General features: G+C 46.9%; 3 protein-coding genes across 4 annotated transcripts in view; 1 reads left to right on the top strand and 2 right to left on the bottom strand.

The window, feature by feature from the left end:
• LOC140460614 (uncharacterized) overlaps window positions 1-19,480 on the bottom strand; it is a 333,883-nt gene that overhangs the window by 56,375 nt on the left and 258,028 nt on the right. The gene's annotated exons all lie outside the window — the stretch shown is intronic.
• On the bottom strand, window positions 1,732-6,485 carry LOC140460613 (uncharacterized). 2 transcript variants are annotated; one of them, XM_072555230.1, is made up of 2 exons: window positions 6,445-6,485; window positions 1,732-3,528 (listed from the first exon to the last, which is right to left on the bottom strand). In XM_072555230.1, the coding sequence occupies exon 2, from the start codon at window positions 3,118-3,120 to the stop codon at window positions 2,185-2,187; it is 936 nt and encodes a 311-aa protein (XP_072411331.1). In that variant the 5' UTR covers window positions 3,121-3,528; window positions 6,445-6,485; the 3' UTR covers window positions 1,732-2,184. The 2 variants fall into 2 exon arrangements, with proteins under 2 accessions (XP_072411331.1, XP_072411330.1); XM_072555229.1 differs by having other exon boundaries at window positions 6,290-6,460.
• LOC140460617 (uncharacterized) overlaps window positions 16,072-19,480 on the top strand; it is a 58,243-nt gene continuing 54,834 nt past the window's right edge. The window contains exons 1-2 of the mRNA XM_072555237.1: window positions 16,072-16,182; window positions 17,125-18,340. Coding sequence (XP_072411338.1) covers window positions 17,512-18,340 — 829 coding nt within the window. The 5' untranslated portion in view covers window positions 16,072-16,182; window positions 17,125-17,511. The remainder of the gene's footprint in view (window positions 16,183-17,124; window positions 18,341-19,480) is intronic.

Genomic DNA, 19,480 nt, shown 5'->3' with positions numbered 1-19,480 from the left:
TTTTTTAATAATTTTTTTAGCTAACTTTCTCACCCTCAATTGCCGTGCTACTGCCTGCATTATTTCTGATATTTTGCCATAGCTCTCAACTCTAGCATCAACTTGTCTGCGTATTCTATTGAACTGACCTTGATTAAGTGTTGCAAAACACACAAGGGCAAATCTTTCCTCTCCAGAAAGTCTTAGTACTTAACACGATAAAATTCACTTTGAAATATTGTTCATCCAAATTTTACCAAGCACATACTACAGATTCAACATCCCACAAAGGCACCCAGTTTTGTTATGATCTTTAATTCTGAAGAGAAATTTGAATACCCAGTGATTAACTGGAAAAACTCTTCATTAAGATTTCACATTTTTAAACAAATAAAAATTACCAATTAACTGGTGTAACTGAGCAGAATGGGATGTATGGCCTTAAATTGTAAATCTAGTTTTCTTTACATCCCTGCAAGAGTTCCCACGAATCTTTACAAGAGTCTTGATAGTTCATTCACTTGCTGGGAATAGTCCAAGGGATACAACATCTCTCGAGGATTCACTTAAATCCTTCTCAGGATTCCAAGTATTCCTGGTAATTGTATGTGGGAAAAGATCTGCCACCCTGGCAACCCACAATAGGCCCACAAAAGCAAAATTGGGCAAACTGTACCAAAACACCCAGAATGCCTTAGCAGGGACCAAGCAGGCTGACAAGTGAAACTAGACAGCACCTGCAGACAAGGGAATACCTGTACACCTCAAGTACCCACTAACAATGACAGAATACCACAGCTATCCCAAAGCCCTGAGGACAGTTTCACAACCCAGCAGTATCAAAGCTTCACAAATGACAGGTCAGACAGAGAGGCACCAGCAAGAGCATTGCTCCCAGAACAGGACAATGGAAGCACCTCACCGTTTCAGAGGAGACATTAGCACCTACGCAAACAGACATACACGCTCTCATGCACACACACTCTCTCATGCATGCACACACAGGTCTATGGGGTGAATTTGCATTTGCAGATACATTCAATTTTGATCAAAAAGCACACAACCTGCAGGCAGTTGATACATGTAATATTTGTAAATTCCTACTTTGGAAATAGAACCAGTCTGATTCAAGATTGGGATACAGACAGACTCAAACCTCACACATTTCATTGTTGTCTGAACTGAGATGAAACCTATTTATATAAAACCTTAAGTCATCTCGAGAATCTGACTTCAAAGGCTTTCTGGGATTTACACATTAATGAACTAAAACTTGCAACCTATTCTAAAAGGCAAAAGACTTCACAACAATCTAGGTTTGTTCAATATATCCGATCAGTTGCACTATACTGTGATCTTTTGCTATAAATTCTGTCTTATGATCCTGCTCCACAGCTTCCTGATGAAGGAGCAGCGCTCCGAAAGCTAGTGGTTCCAAATAAACCACGATAACCTGATGTGTGATTTTTGAACTTGATCCAACCCAGTCCATCTCTGGCTCCTCCATATCATTTCGAGTGAAGGCAGCCCCCACCTCCCGGTGCTGCCAGGAAACTTTACAATGCTGAGGAAATGATGCAGGACCTGCACTCATGGAAAATTTACAATTTCTAACGATACTAGCTCCTCATTCACTGCTCCATCCGATACATGACATTGGAAACTTAGTGCAGGAGGCTGAAAGAAATGAGCAGCTTTAAAACAAAAACCTCTTGGAGCTCAAAGCCTTCAATGAAAGTCTGAGCCCAGCGGTAAGTTCAGGTAACCTTTATCAAGACCCAACTTTATTACAGCTTCAGATCCCCCCAGCAAAAAGGCGTAGAAAAAGTAGCTTTATAAAAAAAAACAGCTCAAGGTCAAAGAGTACACAGTCCCCCCACCCCCAACTTTCTTTACTATTAGTCAGCACCAAGTTATCCCTTTGGAATTGGATCCTTGGTACAGCCTTAACCCGTAGGAAGTATTGCCTCACTCAACAATTTCAACCCAGACCCTGTATCCAAGTACGTTTCTCCCTGTTCATTTCTGCAGGTGGGGGTGTCAACCACACTGCTGTGGGTCTGGAGTCACATGTAGGCCAGCCCGGGTAAAGGATGGGACGACTGAATGAACCCTTTCCCACACGGCAGTTTCCTTTCCTAAAAAAGGACATGAGTGAATCAGATGGGGGTTCTCATGCCCCCACCCCCAAAAATGGTTTCATCGTTAGAGTCCGAACTCCAGACTTCTGACCGAAATCCAATTCCGCCATCTGCCACGATGGGATTCAAACCCAGGGGTCCAGTCAATAATGGGACTCTGCCATTGCTCCTTCAATCCCCCTGCCATGGCATGTGAACTCGCTGGTGCCTCTGCAGGTGGGAAGAGCGGGTGAATCCCTTCCCACACTGAGAGCAGGTGAATGGCCAATTCCCCAGTGTGGACCCGCTGGTGGGCCAGCAGGGTGGAGGCCTGTGCAAAGCCCTTCCCACACTCAGGGCAGCTGAAGGGTCTCTCCCCTGTGTGGACCCGCTGGTGCTTCAGTCTGTCGGACGAATTGCTGAAGGCTTTCCTGCACTCAGGGCAGGTGAAGGGCTTCTCCCTGGTGTGGACCCGCCGGTGGGTCAGCAAGGTGGAGGCGTGGGTAAAGCCCTTCCCACACTCGGGGCAGCTGAAGGGCTTCTCCCCCGTGTGGACCCGCTGGTGCTTTAGCCTGCCGGAGGAATTGCTGAAGGCTTTCCCGCACTCAGGGCAGCTGAAGGGCCTCTCCCCCGTGTGGATCCGCTGATGCCTCAGCAGGGCTGAGGAATTGCTGAAGGCCTTCCTGCACTCGTTGCAAAGGAACGGCCTTTCCCTGGTGTGGACCTGCTGGTGGGTCAGCAGGCTGGAGGCCTGGGTAAAGCCCTTCCCGCATTTGGGACAGCTGAAGGGTCTCTCCCCTGTGTGGACCCGTTGGTGCTTCAGCAGGTCAGAGGAATTGCTGAAGGCCTTACCACACTCTGTGCAGGGGAACGGCCTCTCCCCGGTGTGAGTGCGCCGATGAGTCTCCAGGGCAGACGGGAAATGGAAACTTTTCCCACAGTCACCACACTGACATGGTTTCTCTACGGGACAGGATCCCTCAGGTTCCTCCACGGGACAGGATCCCTCAGGTTTCTCCATGGCCAAAACTTCAGCTGCGCACAAACATGTGGAGAGCCCCTCCCTGCCATGAATTCCTCTTTCCAGGTCATATAACTATTTCTGGCTCCATACTCAGTGCACTGCAACCATACGGTCTCTCATCCAGTCCCACTGACTCTGAAAACATATAGAAGCAGGAACCGAAAAGCTTTGCTCCTTCTCACAGAATCACAGTCGAAAATTGTTGTGTTCCCAATGGATTGAGTGACTGTCAGACATTGACATCAAAGTGAGGACTGCAGACACTGGACACTTAGTGTCGAAAAGTGCGGTGCAGGAAAAGCACAGCAGGTCAGGCAGCATCCAAAGAGCAGGAGAGTCGATGATTCAAGCATAAGCCCTTCATCTGTTGATTTTGAAACTTCTGTCTTCAGATCTTCAAATACTCTGTAAAAAAAAAATTACAAAAGTCATCACTGTCAGTGCAGGGTAGAAATTCAGAACAAGCAATTCTACTTTCTGCAGAACGTTCTTTTCTTTTGTTATTCCACAAAATTGAAAGCATCATCCCACTCTCACTCTCACTCCCCCTCTGTTCTCACTCCACTCTAATTCTCCTGAAAGTGCTGATTCAGGATCTTACAGGGGCAGAAAAGCAAAAATGTCAAGACTGACATCTCTCTGAATTTTGGATAGCTCCACCTGAAAGTTAGTTTCTTTCCCAACACTGGAATACTGCTGAGAGTGAGCAGGTCTGAGTTTGGGAAGCAAAAACTGTCAATTCAGGGTGAACCTGCAATGCAGCTTCTTGACGAACAATGAGACACGAAATGGTTAACGTCCCCAGGAAGGGGGAGAAAACAAGACATCAAGGTATTGACACCGACACCAGAGAGAAAGTGAACATGCCGACCAGATATCCAGAATCAATCTAGGCCTATTTGCCAGCACTTGGCCTATACTCCTTTAACCCCTTCCTATTCATATACCCATCCAGATGCCTTTTAAATGTTATGATTGTACCAGCCCCCACCACTTCCTCTAGCAGCTTGTTCCTTACACACACCACCCTCTGAATGAAAAAGTTGCCCCTTATATCCCTTTTAAACCTTCCCTTCCCCACCCCACCCTTAACCTATTACCCTTACATTCTGAAGTATCCCATCTCAAGGAAAAGACCTTGACTATTTACCCTATCCATGCCCCTCATGATTTTATCAACTTCAGCCTCCAGCACGCAAGGGGAAACAGCCCCAGTCTGCTTGGCCTCTCCCTATCACTCAAACCCTCCAACCCTGGCAACACCCTTGTATATCCTTTCTGAACCCTTTCAAGTTTCACAACATCCTTCTGATAGGACTGGGACCAGCACAGCACACAACATTCCAAAAGTGGCTATGGTTCTGCTGAACAATGGCAATTTAATTCCAAAATATTAATTTCTTCATGAGAAGGGAATAATTGGCATTTAGCTGTAAGAGGTCTCTTGCAGAAGAGTGAAGAACCAAGTGAGAGAACTTTCCATTAAAATGGAGAGGAACAGAGGTGATTCTGAGACTGGGGACTTAAATCGAAAGCAAGGAAATTACAACGGCAGAGGCACAAACAGGCCACAACAAATGAGGGAACATTATTGAAAGAAATGACAAACATTTAAAGAGCACCTGGAGGAACTGCAACAGTTGGCCATTCCTGTCTGAAAAATTAAAAACACAGAAGGTGGCACAGCCACGGCTAACAAGGGACATGATGGATAGGACGAGATCCAAAGGAGTGGCGTACAAATTGGCTAAAAATAAAGTACCAGATCTGAAGACTGGGAGCAGTTCAGGTTTCAACAAAAGGATTGATCAAAAGGGGAAAATAGGTATGTGAAGACAAAAAAAAATTAGAGAAAACAATAACAACTAGAACAGGCAAAGTTCTCATGTGGAACAAAGAGATGGCAGACCAATTAACCACATATGTTGCTTCTATCATCACAAAGGAGGACACAGTTAACATCCCCAAAATGTTGGGGAACACATGGTCCACTGAGAGCAGAACTGAAGGAAATGAGTAGTTGTGGGGAAATGGTGTTGGGGCAATTGATGGGATTAAAAGTTTACAAATCCTGGCAAATCTTGAGCTGATCTTAGCAGAACTATTTAATGGTAAGGTCCTATGGAGTGTTGCTGAACAAAGTGACCTTGGAGTGCAGGTTCAAAGCTCCTTGAAAGTAGAGTTGCAGATAGATAGGATAGTGAAGAATGTGTTTGGTCTGCTTTCCTTTATCAGTCAGAATATTGATACAGGAGTTGGGAGGTCATGTTGCAGGTGTACATGACATTGGTTCGGTCACTTTTGGAATATTGCATGCAATTCTGGTCTCCTTCCTATCAGAAGGATGTATGAACCTTGAAAGGGTTCAGAAAAGATTTACAAGGATGATGCCAAGGTTGAGGAATTTGAGCTAGAGGGAGAAGTTAAACAGTCTGGTGGTTTTCTGCGGAGAGTCGAACACTGAGGGGTGACTTTATAAAGGTTTATAAAATGATGAGGTGCACGGATAGAATAAATAGACAAAGTCTTCTCTCTGGGGTGGGGGAGTCGATAACGACAGAACATTGGTTTAGGATGAGAGGGGAAAGATTTAAAGGAGAACTAAGGGGCAACTTTTTCATGCAGAGAGTGGTAAGTGTATGGAATGAGCTGCTGGAGGAAGTGGAGGAGGCTAGTGTAATTCCAACATTTCAAAGGCATCTGGATGGGTATATGAATAGGAAGGGTTTGGAGGGATATGGGACGGTGCTGGCTCAAGTTAACCCTCCTCCTGTATTGAATTTCCAATCTATCTTCATCATGTCTTTCCTCCACTCCTGGCGTTCTCTTTTCCCAGTCTACAAACTGAAAATAACATCAACACATCAATGCTCTCCTGGTCACTGTGATCTTGGAAGTACCCAGCGCCACAAATGATCAGATTCATTCACCACAAATTCACAGTCCACCTTCGTGTCATTCTAGATCTCTCTCTCTCTCTCTCTCCCTTTTCCTGTCTGAAGGACACACAGACCAAGCTCAGGGACAGGTCTCTGAGTGAAATGAGGAAATTCTAGTTGAATGACACCAACTGTCATTTCTCTCCCGGAAATGACGGCTGATGGTGCCCTCACCAAGATGGCCGCCCGCGCTCCCCGCCCCAAGTCAACATGTGCCTTATCCTTACAATGATGGCGCCCTGTTGCCCGGGCAACACGAGAGCTCCTCCGGTGGTGAAGTGGGCCTGGGGAGGTTTTATTCACGGCCTCAGGCCTCCCCCTAGGAGTTTATAAACTCCCCAGTCTCCCTCCTCCCGCGGTTTCCAATCCTACCCTGTCTCACCCTGTTCTGAAGAAGGATCACTGGACCCGAAACGCCTCCTCGATTTCTCTCCACAGGCGCTGCCGGACCTGCTCAGCTTTTCCAGCGATTTCTGTTATTGTTCCTTCAGCCGCCGGCGCCATTTCGCTCACACTCACGGCACGCATGCGCAGTACCAGGGCCCTATGGAGAGGTTTCTCGATCGCATGGGATCGTGGGAATTGAAGGCGCCATGAATGTCATGAAATCTAGTATCCCATATGCCTTCTTAATTGTCCTATTCACGTGTTAATGAAGTACACGTCAGGGGCAAATCTTTCAGCGATTTTAGATTTATGCATTGAGTGGAACACTACGGTGTTTAACTCTAAACTCTAGTTCCAATTCAGTGTCAGTATAATCGCTCTTTATCTGTTCTCAAATAAGCACCGAATCAATACTCTCCATCTGACCCTTCTTAACGTTGATTTTCTTTAGTTTGCAGATTCCAACCCGCTGTTTCAATAATTTATTAAAATCTATCTCTGGTACATGGGCGTCGCTGGCTGGCCAGCATTTGGTTCTTGAGAATGTGATGGTGAGCTGCCTTCTTGAACCTTTGCAGTCCACATCCTGGACGGTGACCCACAATGTCTTGAGGGAAGGAATTCCAGGATTTGGACCAGTGACACTGAAGGAAAAGTAATACATTTCCAAGTCAAGATGTGAGTGGCTTGGAGGGGTACTTGCAAGAGGTTGTGTTCCCATGTATCTGTTTTCCTGGTCCTTCTAGATGGAAGTGGTTGTTAGTTTGAAAGGCAATTTGTAAGGTGCTTTGGTAAATTTTTGCAGTGCGTCTTGTAGATACTACACACTACTGCTTCTGAACAGTGGATATGGTACCAATCAAGCAGGCAACATTGACCTGGATGGTATGAAGCGTTTCAAATACAGTTGAAGCTGCAACCCCATCCAAGCTAGTGGGGAGTATTCCATTACACTGCTGACTTGTGGCTTGTAGAAATTGGAACACGTTTTGGAGAGTCAGGAGGTGAGTTACTCACTGCAGTGTTTCTGGCCTCTGACCTGCTCTTGTAGCCACTGTGTATGTATGGTTCATCTAGTTGAGTTTCTGTTCAATGGTAAACCCCAAGGCTGTTGATCGTGGGGGACTTAGTGACAGTGACATTGTTGATATAACAGGTCCGCGGTCAAATTATCTCTTTTGGGGATGAGTCATTGTGTGACATTTGCATGGCATTCATGTTACTTGCCACTCATCAGCCCATTGGATATGGTTAAGATCTTGTAGCATTTCAAACTGAACTGCTTCAGTTTATGAGGAGTTGTTTATAGTGCTGAACATCTGCAATTATTGCAACATCTCCACTTCTGAACTTATGATGGAGGAAGGTCATTGATGAAGATGGTTTGGCCTATGAACTCCTGCAGAGTTGTCCTGAAGCCAAGATGACTGACCTCCACAAACCATAGCCATCTTTCCATGTGCTAGGTATGACTTAACAATTAAGACATACAAAACTAATTGAAGGAATAGGTATGACACAACCCTCTTCAGGGTGTCTCCAGTGCAGATTTTTCTGTTCTCGAAACAATCTGATAAATGTTGACATTCGTCAGCCTTTTGATCTTGGCAGTTTCCTTTCTCTGTAACATTTGTTTCACATTAGCAAGTTGAATTCTTCTGCATTTTTCAGGAAAATGTTTTACAGAAGGGAACATTCTTAATATCTGTGTAATGTTCCGTGGGAAAACTGTCTATAGTCCACCAGTTGGAGGAAATTTCTCTGAAAAGGTTTGTCAAATGCCCTGCTTCCACAAGGCCCAGTGTTCCCAAAGTTGAAGTACTTTTAACAGCCCCTTTATATTTTCCAGAATTCCCATGATAGGAGACATGTGCCACTTATACCCACCACAAATCTCCTGAAACTGGGTGCACTACAAAAGTCCGGCAGGAAGATTATCAGTAAAAAGGTCTGGTTTCAAATCATAGAGTTATAGACATTTAGAGACACACTGCATGGAAACAGATCCTTTGGTTGAACTCATCCATGCTGACCAGATGTCCCAAGCTGACCCAGTCCCAAGTTCCAGCATTTGGCCCATATCCCTCCCAGATGCCTTTTAAATATTGTAATTGTACCTATCTCCACCACTTCCCTGGCAGCTTGTTTTACATACACACACACACACCACCCTCTGCATAAAAATAATATCCTTGAGGTCATTTATTCCCTTCTTGCTACCCACAGTACCTCCTTTCCGTTCCCCCCTCAGCACCCCCTGTCCATCCACAGCTCCTCCTGTCCATTTCCACCCTGCTACCCAAAGTGCCCCATGTGCATTTCCCTCTCCCCGCCCTCTGACCCCATCTATCCTCCCTCTCTCCCCTCACCCTCCGCTCTCCATCTCTCTGTTCCCTGTCTATTCTGTCTCTCCACCAACTCTCTGCTGCCCATTCTTCCACCACCCCCACCCTCTCCTTGCCACTCATTCTCTCTCTCCATCCATCCTCTGCCCCCATCCATTCTCTCTCTCCTCACATTCTGCACCCCACACCATTCTCTCTCCTGCCCCCCCCCCCCCAACACTCTACCCCCACTTTCTCCCTCTCAGACCCTTCCCCCCATTCTCTGGGTCCCCCACGCTCTGCCCTGCAGGCCTTTCTCTCCCCCCCCAAAGTCCTTCTCCTCTCCCTCACGCTCTGCTCCCCCGTCCATTCTCTCTCTCTGTTCTCCACAGCTCCATCCAGCCCCTGTCCATTCTCTCTATTCTCCCAGCCCCCGTCCATTCTCTTTCTGTTCTCCCCATCCCCACCCTCTAGCCGCCATCAATGAGAGGAAGGAATCTGGTTGATGGCAGGGAGGAGGAGGAGCTAGAAAGATAGGGAGCTTATTTGAAATTGAGTTCCCCAATGTTGAGTCTCCCAACTCTATGCAGCCCGGGCGGAAGATGAAATGTTGTTCCTCCAATTTGCAGTTTGATTCATTGTGGTAAGGGAGGAGGCCAAAGATGGTTATGTCAGAAAGGGAGTGGGAAAGGGAATTAAAATGGCTGGTGACTGGGAGGTCCGGTCGGCCTCTGCGGGCCCAGGCACGATGCTGTTTTCCAAGTCTCCCCGATGTAGAGAAGTCCACAATTGGCAAACACATGTCAAATGCAGTACCACAATGTAAAATTATAGCCTCTGCTGTGAAAAAAAAACAGAGGAGGTGTATAGTTTAAATGGTGATGTATTGGGATGTGGAGAAAGTGAGGACTGCAGATGCTGGAGATCAGAGTCGAAACGTGTGGCACTGGAAATGCACAGCAGGTCAGGCAGCATTCAAGGAGTAGGAGAGTTGACGTTTTGGGCATGAGCCCTTCACCAGGAATGATGTGTGAATGTAATTGAAACCAGTCAATACCAGTTGTCAGATAGGTGCAGCAAGCAATCAACAAGGCAAGTGGTATTTTAACAAGAGGAATTGAGTTCAGAAGTGGGATGTCTTCCTGCAGTTAGGGGGTCATTGAATGTATTCAAGGCTGAGTTTGTCTGATTTTTGAACAACAAATAAGTGGATGTTTATGGGGGAAGGCAAGGAAATGGTTTTAGAACACTTTCAGTCCAACTAGTCCATGCTGACTACGTTTTCAAACTAAATTAGTCCCAGCTGCCTGTGTTTGGCCCATATCCCTCCAAACATTTCCTATTCATGGACTTGTCCGAATTTCTTTGAAACGTTGTTATGGTACCTGCATCCTTCCTCTGGACATTTATTCCACACACAAACCACGCTCTGTGTTTTTTTAAAACAAACTGGTGCCCCTCATGTCTTTTAAAAATCTTTCTCCACTCACTGTCAAACTTTGCTCCCTAATATTGAAACCACCCCAGAGAAAGAAGACCCGCCATTCACCTCATCGATATCCTTCATGATTTTATAAACCTCTATAAGGTCACCTCGCAGTCTGCTGTGCTCCAGTGAAAAAGTCCCAGCCTATCCACTTCGATGTAGTTAGATTCATATCCAGTTATGATCTGTTCAATGCTTATGCAGGCTCTAAAAACCAAATGGCCGACTTCTGTTCCCAGTTCTCACTCTGTGTCCAGGACAGCAAGAGACTATAAGACATAGGAGCAGAGAGTAGGCCATTCAGCCCATCAAGTCTGCTCATACCATTCAATTGTTGCTCATAGGTTTCTCAATCCCATTCTCTTGCTTTCTCTCCATAACCCTCGATCCCCTTGGTACTCAAGAACATATGTCTCAGTCTTAAATATACTCAGTGACCTAGCCTCTGCAACCTTCTGTGGCAATGAATTCCATAGATTCACCACTATCTGGCTGAAGAGTTTTATGTTTATCTATGTTGTAAAAGGCCTTCTCTTTACTCTGAAGCTGTGCCCTCGGGCCCGAGTCTCTAATACCAACGGAAACATCTTCCCAACGTCCACTGTATCCAGGCCATTCAGTATTCTCTGTGTTTCAATTAGATCTCTCCTGAGTGTGGGCCTGTTAGTCAGCATGAAGCAGACCCTTCAGGATGAGGTACACCAGGGATTAGGTTCAGCAAATGGAAAGAGAGTATGTGGGATGGAGATTTTCAGCTTCTAGGGAATAAGAGAGGAAAGAGAGTTCATTATAAATTAGATTTGTTCAGGTGGGCAAATGGGCCGAGGAGTGGCAGATGGAGTTTAATTTAGAGAAATGAGAGGTGCTGCATTTTGCAGCTGGATAAGACATTGTTTAGGCCACTTTTGGAATACTGTGTTCAGTTCTGGTCTCCCTGCTATAGCAAAGTGGTTGTGAAACTTTGGAATTGGTTGGAGAAGATATACAAGGCTGTTCCCATGCTTGTGACCTATAGTGAGATGCTGAAGAGGCCAGGGATATTTTCCCTGGAGAATTGGAGGCTATGGGGTGATCTTACAGATGTTTATGAGGGGCATGGATAGGGTAAATACCCAAGCACATTTCCCCAGGGTAGGGGAGTCCAAATCTAGAGGGCATATGTTTGAGATGAGAGGGGAATGTTTTAAAAGGGACGTGACCAGCAAGGTTTTCGTGCAGAGGATGGTGCAACAAACTACCAGATAATGACAACATTTAAAAGGCATCTGGATAGGTACATGAATAGGAAGGATTTAGAGGGATATGGGCCAAATGCGACTAGGTTAATTTAGAATATTTGGTTGGCATGACAAGCTGGGCTGAAGGGTCTGTTTCCATGCTTTATAACTCTAATCAGCTTTGCTGAAAGCAGGAGAGTCAGAGCACTTTCAGAGCAGTTTTGCCCTTACTGGGAGCAATACACAATAGGTGCCGGAGTAGGCCATTCTGCCCTTCGAGCCTGCACCACCTTTCAATATGATCATGGCTGATCATCCTTAATCAGTATCCTGTTCCTGCCTTAGCTCCATAAACCTTGATTCCACTATCATTGAGAGCTCTATCCAACTCTTTCTTAAATGAATCCAGAGACTGGGACTCCACTGCCCTCTGGGGCAGAGCATTCCACAAGGCCACCACATTCTGGGTGAAGAAGTTTCTCCTCATCTCTGTCCTCAATGGTCTACCCCGTATTTTTAAGCTGTGTCCTCTGGTTCGGCACTCACCCATCAGCGGAAACATGTTTCCTGCCTCCAGAGTGTCCAATCCTTTAATAATCTTATATGTCTCAATCAGATCCCTTCTAAACTCAAGGGTATATCAGCCCAGTTGTTCCAACCTTTCAGCGTTAGGTAGTCCCGCCATTCAAGGAATTGACTTTGTGAACCTACGCTGCACTCCCTCAATAGCCAGAATGTCTTTCCTCAAATTTGGAGACCAGAACTGCACACAGTACACCAGGTGTGGTCTCACCAGGGCCCTGTACAGCGGCAGAAGCACCTCTTTGCTTCTATTTTTTTTTCTCTTGCACGTACACACACACAGAGGCACAGTCACACACTGATCCAATCTCCAAAAGGAAGGAAACACCCGAGTGGGCAGTGACAAGCAGTGGCCCTTCACATTAAAGGGCAATGCTGTGTGACCTCTTTGCTTCTATACTCAATTCCTCTTGTTATGAAGGCCAGCATGCTATTAGCCTTCTTCACTACCTGCTGTACCTGCATGCTTACCTTCATTGACTGGTGTACAAGAACACCCAGATCTCTTTGTACTTCCCCTTGACGTAAATTGATTCCATTTAGATAGTAATCTGCCTTCCTATTCTTGCCACCAAAGTGGATAACTATACATTTATCCACATTAAACTGCATCTGCCATGCATCTGACCACTCACCTAACCTGTCCAGGTCACCCTGTAATCTCCTAACATCCTCCTTGCAATTCTCCCTGCCACCCAGCTTTGTATCATCAGCAAATTTGCTAATGTTATTACTCATACCATCTTCTATATCATTAATATATATTGTAAAAAGCTGCAGTCCCAGCACTGATCCCTGCGGAACCCCACTGGTCACTGCCTGCCATTTCAAAATGGAGCCATTTATCACTACTCTTTGTTTCCTGTCAGCCAACTAACTAACTTTCAATCCAAGTTAGTACTTTTCCCTCAATAGCATGTGCCCTAATGTTGCTCAATAACCTCCTATGTGGGACTTTATCAAAAGCTTTCTGAAAGCCCAGGCACACTACATCTACTGGATCTCCCTCATCCATCTTCAGAGTTACATCCTCAACAGATTCCAGAAGATTAGTCAAGCATGACTTACCCATGCTGACTCTGACCTATTCTGTTACTACTATCCAGATGTGTCGTAATTTCATCCCCTATAATACACTCCAGCATCTTTCCCACCACTGAGGTCAGACTAACTGCTCTATAATTTCCTGTTTTCTCTCTCCCACCTTTCTTAAAAATGGTTCAAAACTAGCCACCCTCCAATCCGCAGGAACTGATCCTGAATCTATCGAACTCTGGAATATAATCGCCAACGCATTCACAATTTCTGGAGCCACCTCCTTCAGTACCCTGGGATGTAGACCATCAGGCCCCGGGGACTTATCAACCTTCAGACCTAACAGTCTCTCCAACACCAATTCCTGGCAAATATAAATTCCCTTAAGTTCAGGTCCTTCAGCCACTGTTACTTCAGGGAGATTGCTTGTGTCTTCCCCAGTGAACACAGATCTGAAGTACCAATTCAATTCTTCTGCCATTTCTTTGTTCCTCGTAATATATTCCCCTTTCTTCAAGGGCCCAATTTTAGTCTTAACCATTTTTTTGCCTTTCAAATACCTAAAAAAGCTTTACTATCCTCCTTTATATTTTTGGCCAGTTTACCTTCGTACCTCATTTTTTCTCTGCGTATTTCCTTCTTAGTAATCCTCTGTTGTTCTTTAAAAGCTTCCCAGTCCTCCGTTTTCCCACTTATCTTTGCTATGTTATACTTTTTCTCTTTTAACTTTATATGTTTCTTAACTTCCCTCATCAGCCACGGCCACCCATGCCTCCTCCTAGGATCTTTCTTCCTTTATGGAATGAACTGATCCAGAATCTTCTGCATTATACACAGAAATATCTGCCATTGTTCCTCCACTGTCATCCCTGCCAAGGTATTGCACTATTGAACTTTGGCCAGCTCCTCCCTCATAGCTCCATGGTTCCCTTTATTCAACAGAAATACTGTCACTTCTGATTGTACCCTTTCCCTCTCAAATTGCAGATTGAAGCGTATTGTATTATAGTCACTACTTCTCAATGGCTCCTTCACTTCGAGGTCCCTGATCAATTCTGGTTCGTTGCACAGAACAAGTTACAGTGAAATCTTTAATTTGTGGGACAGCAACTGAGTGAATGAGTACATCCAGAATTTTAGTGGAAAGTGGGAATTCATTGCACTGTGGGGATGAAGTGCTTTACCGGCAGTAAGTACAGTTTGCTGAGTGGGGTGCTAAGTGAAGGGTTAGGTGGGTTCTTGTTTTAAACTGCTCATTTCTTTCAGCCTCCAACATTGTATTTCCACTGCTGTACATCAGAAGGAGTGAATCAGTCACTGTTATCATTAGAAACCTTACGGTTTTCAGTACCTCAGGTATTACATTGTTTTCAAAGTTTGGGAGAAGATTTGTAGCTCGGGTGCTCATTGTTGTGGTTCTGTTCGCCGAGCTGGGAATTTGTCTTGCAAACGTTTCGTCCCCTGTCTAGGTGACATCCTCAGTGCTTGGGAGCCTCCTGTGAAGCGCTTCTGTGCTGTTTCCTCCGGCATTTATAGTGGCCTGTCTCTGCCGCTTTGGGTTGTCAGTTCCAGCTGTCCGCTGTAGTGGCCTGTATATTGGGTCCAGGTCAATGTGTTTGTTGATAAAGTCTGTGGATGAGTGCCATGCCTCTAGGAATTCCCTGGCTATTCTCTGTTTGGCTTGCCCTATAATGGTAGTGTTGTCCCAGTCGAAGTCATGTTGCTTGTCGTCTGTGTGTGTGGCTACTAAGGATAGCTGGTCATGTCGTTTCGTGGCTAGTTGGTGTTCATGGATACGGATCGTTAACTGTCTTCCTGTTTGTCCTATGTAGTGTTTTGTGCAGTCCTTGCATGGGATTTTTGTACACTACATGAGTTTTGCTCATGTTGGGTATCAGGTCCTTTGTTCTGGTGAGTTGTTGTCTGAGCGTGGCTGTTGGTTTGTGTGCTGTTATGAGTCCGAGTGGTCGCAGTAGTCTGGCTGTCAGTTCAGAAATGGTCCTGATGTATGTAGTGTGGCTAGTCCTTTGGGTTGCGGCATGTCCTCGTTACATTGTTTCCGAAGCATTTTAAAGTTTACTGACAGCAGCGGGGTTTGGGCCGTATTCACTGGAAACGATTAAGCAGATGGATAACACACATACGAGAGGGCAGGGTGGGACTTGTCTTTTGATTTGGTGGAAGGTGGGAGGTTCTGCGCGCTGAGATCCGGGGCAAACACGACTGCAATAAATCATTCAATCTCTACAGTGTGGAAATAGACCATTCAACCCCTCTGAAGAGCATGCCATCCAGACGCACGTCCACCAGCTCCCTGCCCTGTCTCGTAGTTTCTGCTGGTGGATGAGACTCGGCCATACAATTAGGGGGAGTAGATTTAAGGAAGAGCTGTTATTCCCGGAGAGTAGTTAATCTGTGAAGGGTGAGGGTGGATTGGCCATGCTAAATTGCCCCACATGGTCCAGGGATGTACAGATTAGGGTGGATTCGCCATGTTAAATTACCCATAGTGCCCAGGTGAGGTCTATTCGGGGGGTAAATATCGGGCAGGAGAGGAAAGGGAATGGATGTGGGTGGGTTACCCTTCGGAGGGTCGGTGTGGTCTCATTGGGCCGGGTGACCTGCTTCTATATTGTGCGGATTCTCTGAAGGGAAAAGATTTTTGCAAACTGTGCAGAGCAGTGCGGCCTGTCAATCCGGAGCAGGCGCAGTGCGGAGCCGCCGTTTGCCCCGCCCCTTTGTCTCGTCACGCCCCGTCTCGTCGGCCGTCGCTCGACACTTGCTCCTCCCACTGTCCCGGCCGCACTCCGCCTCCGTACCCGCCTCTCGCTCCACCCAGTCGCCCCGCCCCTGACCCCAATCGTTTCTCCGCCCTATCGCTCCGCCCCCTCCCCGCTGTACGCTCCTCCCCTTCCTGTCTCTCCCTCTCCCGCATCGACCCATCGATGACGTCACAACGCGGAAGTGGCTCTGCTCGTTTCAGAGTAAAACCCTTTCGCTGAGCAACTCTTCAATCTAAGAGGGAGAAAATCTGTTCACTGGGAGCAACTGGAGTGAATCCAGGGAGGGAGCAGACTCTGCAAACTCAGGTATGTGTCTTAATTGTCCGGGTGAGGAGGGACGGAAGGATAGGGTGGGGCTGTTTTCCCCAGCCCGCGCCCCAATCTTAGGGGTAACATTATAGACTTTTATAAAATCATAAGGAGCATGGATAGGGTAAATAGACATGGTCTTTTCCTTGGGGTGGGGGAGTCCAGAACTAGATGGTGATTGGTTTAGGGTGAGGGCGGCGGGGGAGGGGGCGTGGAGATTAAAAAGAGACCAAAGGAGGCAACTTTTTCACAAGGTTTGGGCGGGTGTGAATGTGTGTACGGAATGACCTGTCAGAGAAAGTAGTGGAGGCTGGTATCATTTAAAAGGCATCTGGACGGGTGTATCAAAACGAACGGTTCAAAGGGCCAGGGAACACGTGCTGGCAAATGTGACTAGATTAATTTAGGATATCTGGTCAGCACAGACACAGGCATTTCAGTCAAACTATTCTGTTTCTGAGTGTCTATCTCTATGATTCTGGCTTTCCATCAATGTTTGCCACGTCTGTATGTTCAGTTTCTCTGTCTCTGGTGTCGGTGTTAATACCTTGAAGTCTCATTATGCTCCCCTTCCTGGGGACATTAACCATTTCTTGAGGTTGTTCCTCAAGAAGCTGCATTGCAGGCTCATCCTGAAGTGGCACACTTTATTTTGCTTTCCAAATCAGACCTGCTCACTCTCAGCATTATGCCAATGACGTGAAAGATACTAACTTTCAGGTGGAGTTTCAGAGAGATAAGCTTTGACGTTTTTGCTTTTCAGCACCTGTAAAATCCTGAATCAGCACCTTCAGGAGAATTGGTTAAAGTGGAATGAGAACAGAGGTGGAGAGAGAGAGAGAATGGGATGACGCTTTCATTTTTGTGGAATAATAAAAGAAAAGAATGTTCACCAGAAAGCAGAACTGAAAGTGATGACTTAATATTCTCTTTTTACAGCGTTTGAAGATCTGAAGACAGAAGTTTCAAAATTAACTGTAACGTCAACTCTCCTGCTCCTCGGATGCTGCCTGATCTGCTGAGCTTTTCCAGTGCCGTACGTTTTGACAGTGACTCTCCAGAGTCAGCAGTTCTCACTTTGGTGTCAATGTCTGACGGTCAATCAATCCATCAGGACCACAACGATTTTTGACTGTGATTCTGTGAGAAGGAGCAAAGCTTTTTGGTTCCTGTTTGAGTACATTTCCTGTATCAGTGGGACTGGATGAGAGACCTACTGTTGCAGTGCACTGAGTGTGGAGCGTGTAACAGCTATACTGCCTGTTAAGAGGAAATCACGGTGCGAAGGGGCTCTACACATGTTTGTGTGCGGCTGAAGCTTCGGCCATGGAGAAATCTGAGGAATCCCGCCCTGTGGAGAAACCATGGAAGTGTGGTGACTGCGGGAAAGGCTTCTGTGTCCCATCTGCCCTGGAGACTCATCGGCGCAGTCACACCAGAGAGAGGCCCTTCAGCTGCCCTGAGTGTGGGAAGAGCTTTACCCAGGCCTCTGCCCTGCGGACTCACCAGCGGGTCCATACAGGGGAGAGGCCTTTCCCATGTCCCGAGTGTGGGAAGGCCTTCAGCAATTCCTTCAACCTCCAGACCCACAAGCGACTCCACACTGGTGAGAGGCCGTTTTCTTGCTCCGAGTGCAAGAAGGCGTTCAGACATTCCTCTGACCTGCTGACCCACTGGCGGGTCCACACGGGGGAGAGGCCCTACAGCTGCTCCGAGTGTGGGAAGGCCTTCAGCAATTCCTCCCACCTGCTGACTCACCAGCGGGTCCACACAGGGGAGAGGCCGTTCACCTGCCCCAAGTGCGGGAAGGGATTTAGTCAGGTGAGCAACTTGTGGAAGCACCAGCGTCTCCATACTGGGGAGAAGCCCTTCAGCTGCCCCGAGTGCAGGAAGGCCTTCAGCAATTCCACCACTCTGCTGACCCACCGGCACATCCATATGGGGGAGAGGCCATTCCCCTGCACCGAGTGCGGGAAGGCCTTCAGCAATTCCTCCATCCTGCTGAGACACCAGAGGGTTCACACAGGGGAGTGGCCCTTCAGCTGCCCTGAGTGCAGGAAGGGGTTCAGCGATTCCTCCAATCTCCAGACCCACCAACGGATCCACACTGGGGAGAAGCCCTTCGGCTGCACAGAGTGTGGGAAGGCCTTCACCTGCTCCTCCCATCTGCGGAGGCACCAACGAGTCCACGTGCCATCACAGGGTGATTGAAGGAGCAACAACTGAGTGCCATTAGGGACTGGACTATCAACCCAGTTCCGGGGACTCCTGAGTTTGAATCCGGCCATGGCAAGATCATGGAATTTGAATTCTGTCAGAAATCTGGAGTTCAGAATCTGATGATGAAACCGTTTTTAGGGTGGGGATCCTATCTGATTCACGCATACTCTTTTTAGGGAAGGAAACTGCCATTGTGGGAAAGGATTCATTCAGTCACCCAGCTGCATCCTACACGTGACTCCAGACCCACAGCTGTGTGGTTAACACTACACTGCCCAGCACCTCCCCTCTTCCCCCCGCCCCTCCCTCCTCTTCCCCCCGCCCCTCCCTCCTCTTCCCCCCGCCCCCCCCTCCTCTTCCCCCCCCCTCCCATCCTTCCCTTCCCCCCCCCCCCCCCTCCTTCTCCCCCCCCCCCTTCCCCCCTCAGCCCCTGGCAGATGAGTAGGGAGAAACTTACTAGGAGACAGGGTATGGGTTGAAATTGCTGAGTGAGGCAATACTTCCTCCAGGTTACAGCTGTACCAAGGATCCAATTACAAAGGGACAACTCGGTGATGACCAATAGTAAAGAAAGTGAGGTGGGATGGGGGAGTGAGGAGTGTGTGCGCTTTGACCTTGAGCTGTTTAAAAAGCAGCTACTTTTTCTACACCTTTTCGCTGGAGGATCTGAAGCTTTAACAAAGTTGGGTCACAATAAAGATTACCTGAACTTACCGCGGGCTCAGACTCTCATTGAAAGTTTTGAGCTCCAAGGTTTTTTGTTTTGAAGCTGTTCGTTTCTTTCAGCCTCCTGCACTAAGATTGCAATGTTGTTTATCAGATGGAGCAGTGAATGGGTAGCTAGTATCCTTAGAAATTGTAAATTTTTCAGGAGTGCAGGTACTGTGTTGTTTCATTGGCGTTGTAAATTTTACTGGGAGGTATGGGCTGTGTTCACTAGAAACCACTGGGGTGGATAAAGTTAAAAATCACACAAGACCAGGTTATAGTCCAACAGGTTTATTCGGAAGCACTAGCTTTCAGAGCGCTGCTCCTTCCACAGGTAGCTGTGGAGCAGGATCATAAGACAGAGATC

The sequence above is a fragment of the Chiloscyllium punctatum genome, chromosome 36 (genome assembly GCF_047496795.1).
Source record: "Chiloscyllium punctatum isolate Juve2018m chromosome 36, sChiPun1.3, whole genome shotgun sequence".
In the NCBI taxonomy this organism is placed as follows: Eukaryota; Metazoa; Chordata; class Chondrichthyes; order Orectolobiformes; family Hemiscylliidae; genus Chiloscyllium; species Chiloscyllium punctatum.
Note: the sequence above shows the minus strand (reverse complement) of the source record. Positions and strands in the feature narration are given on the sequence as shown.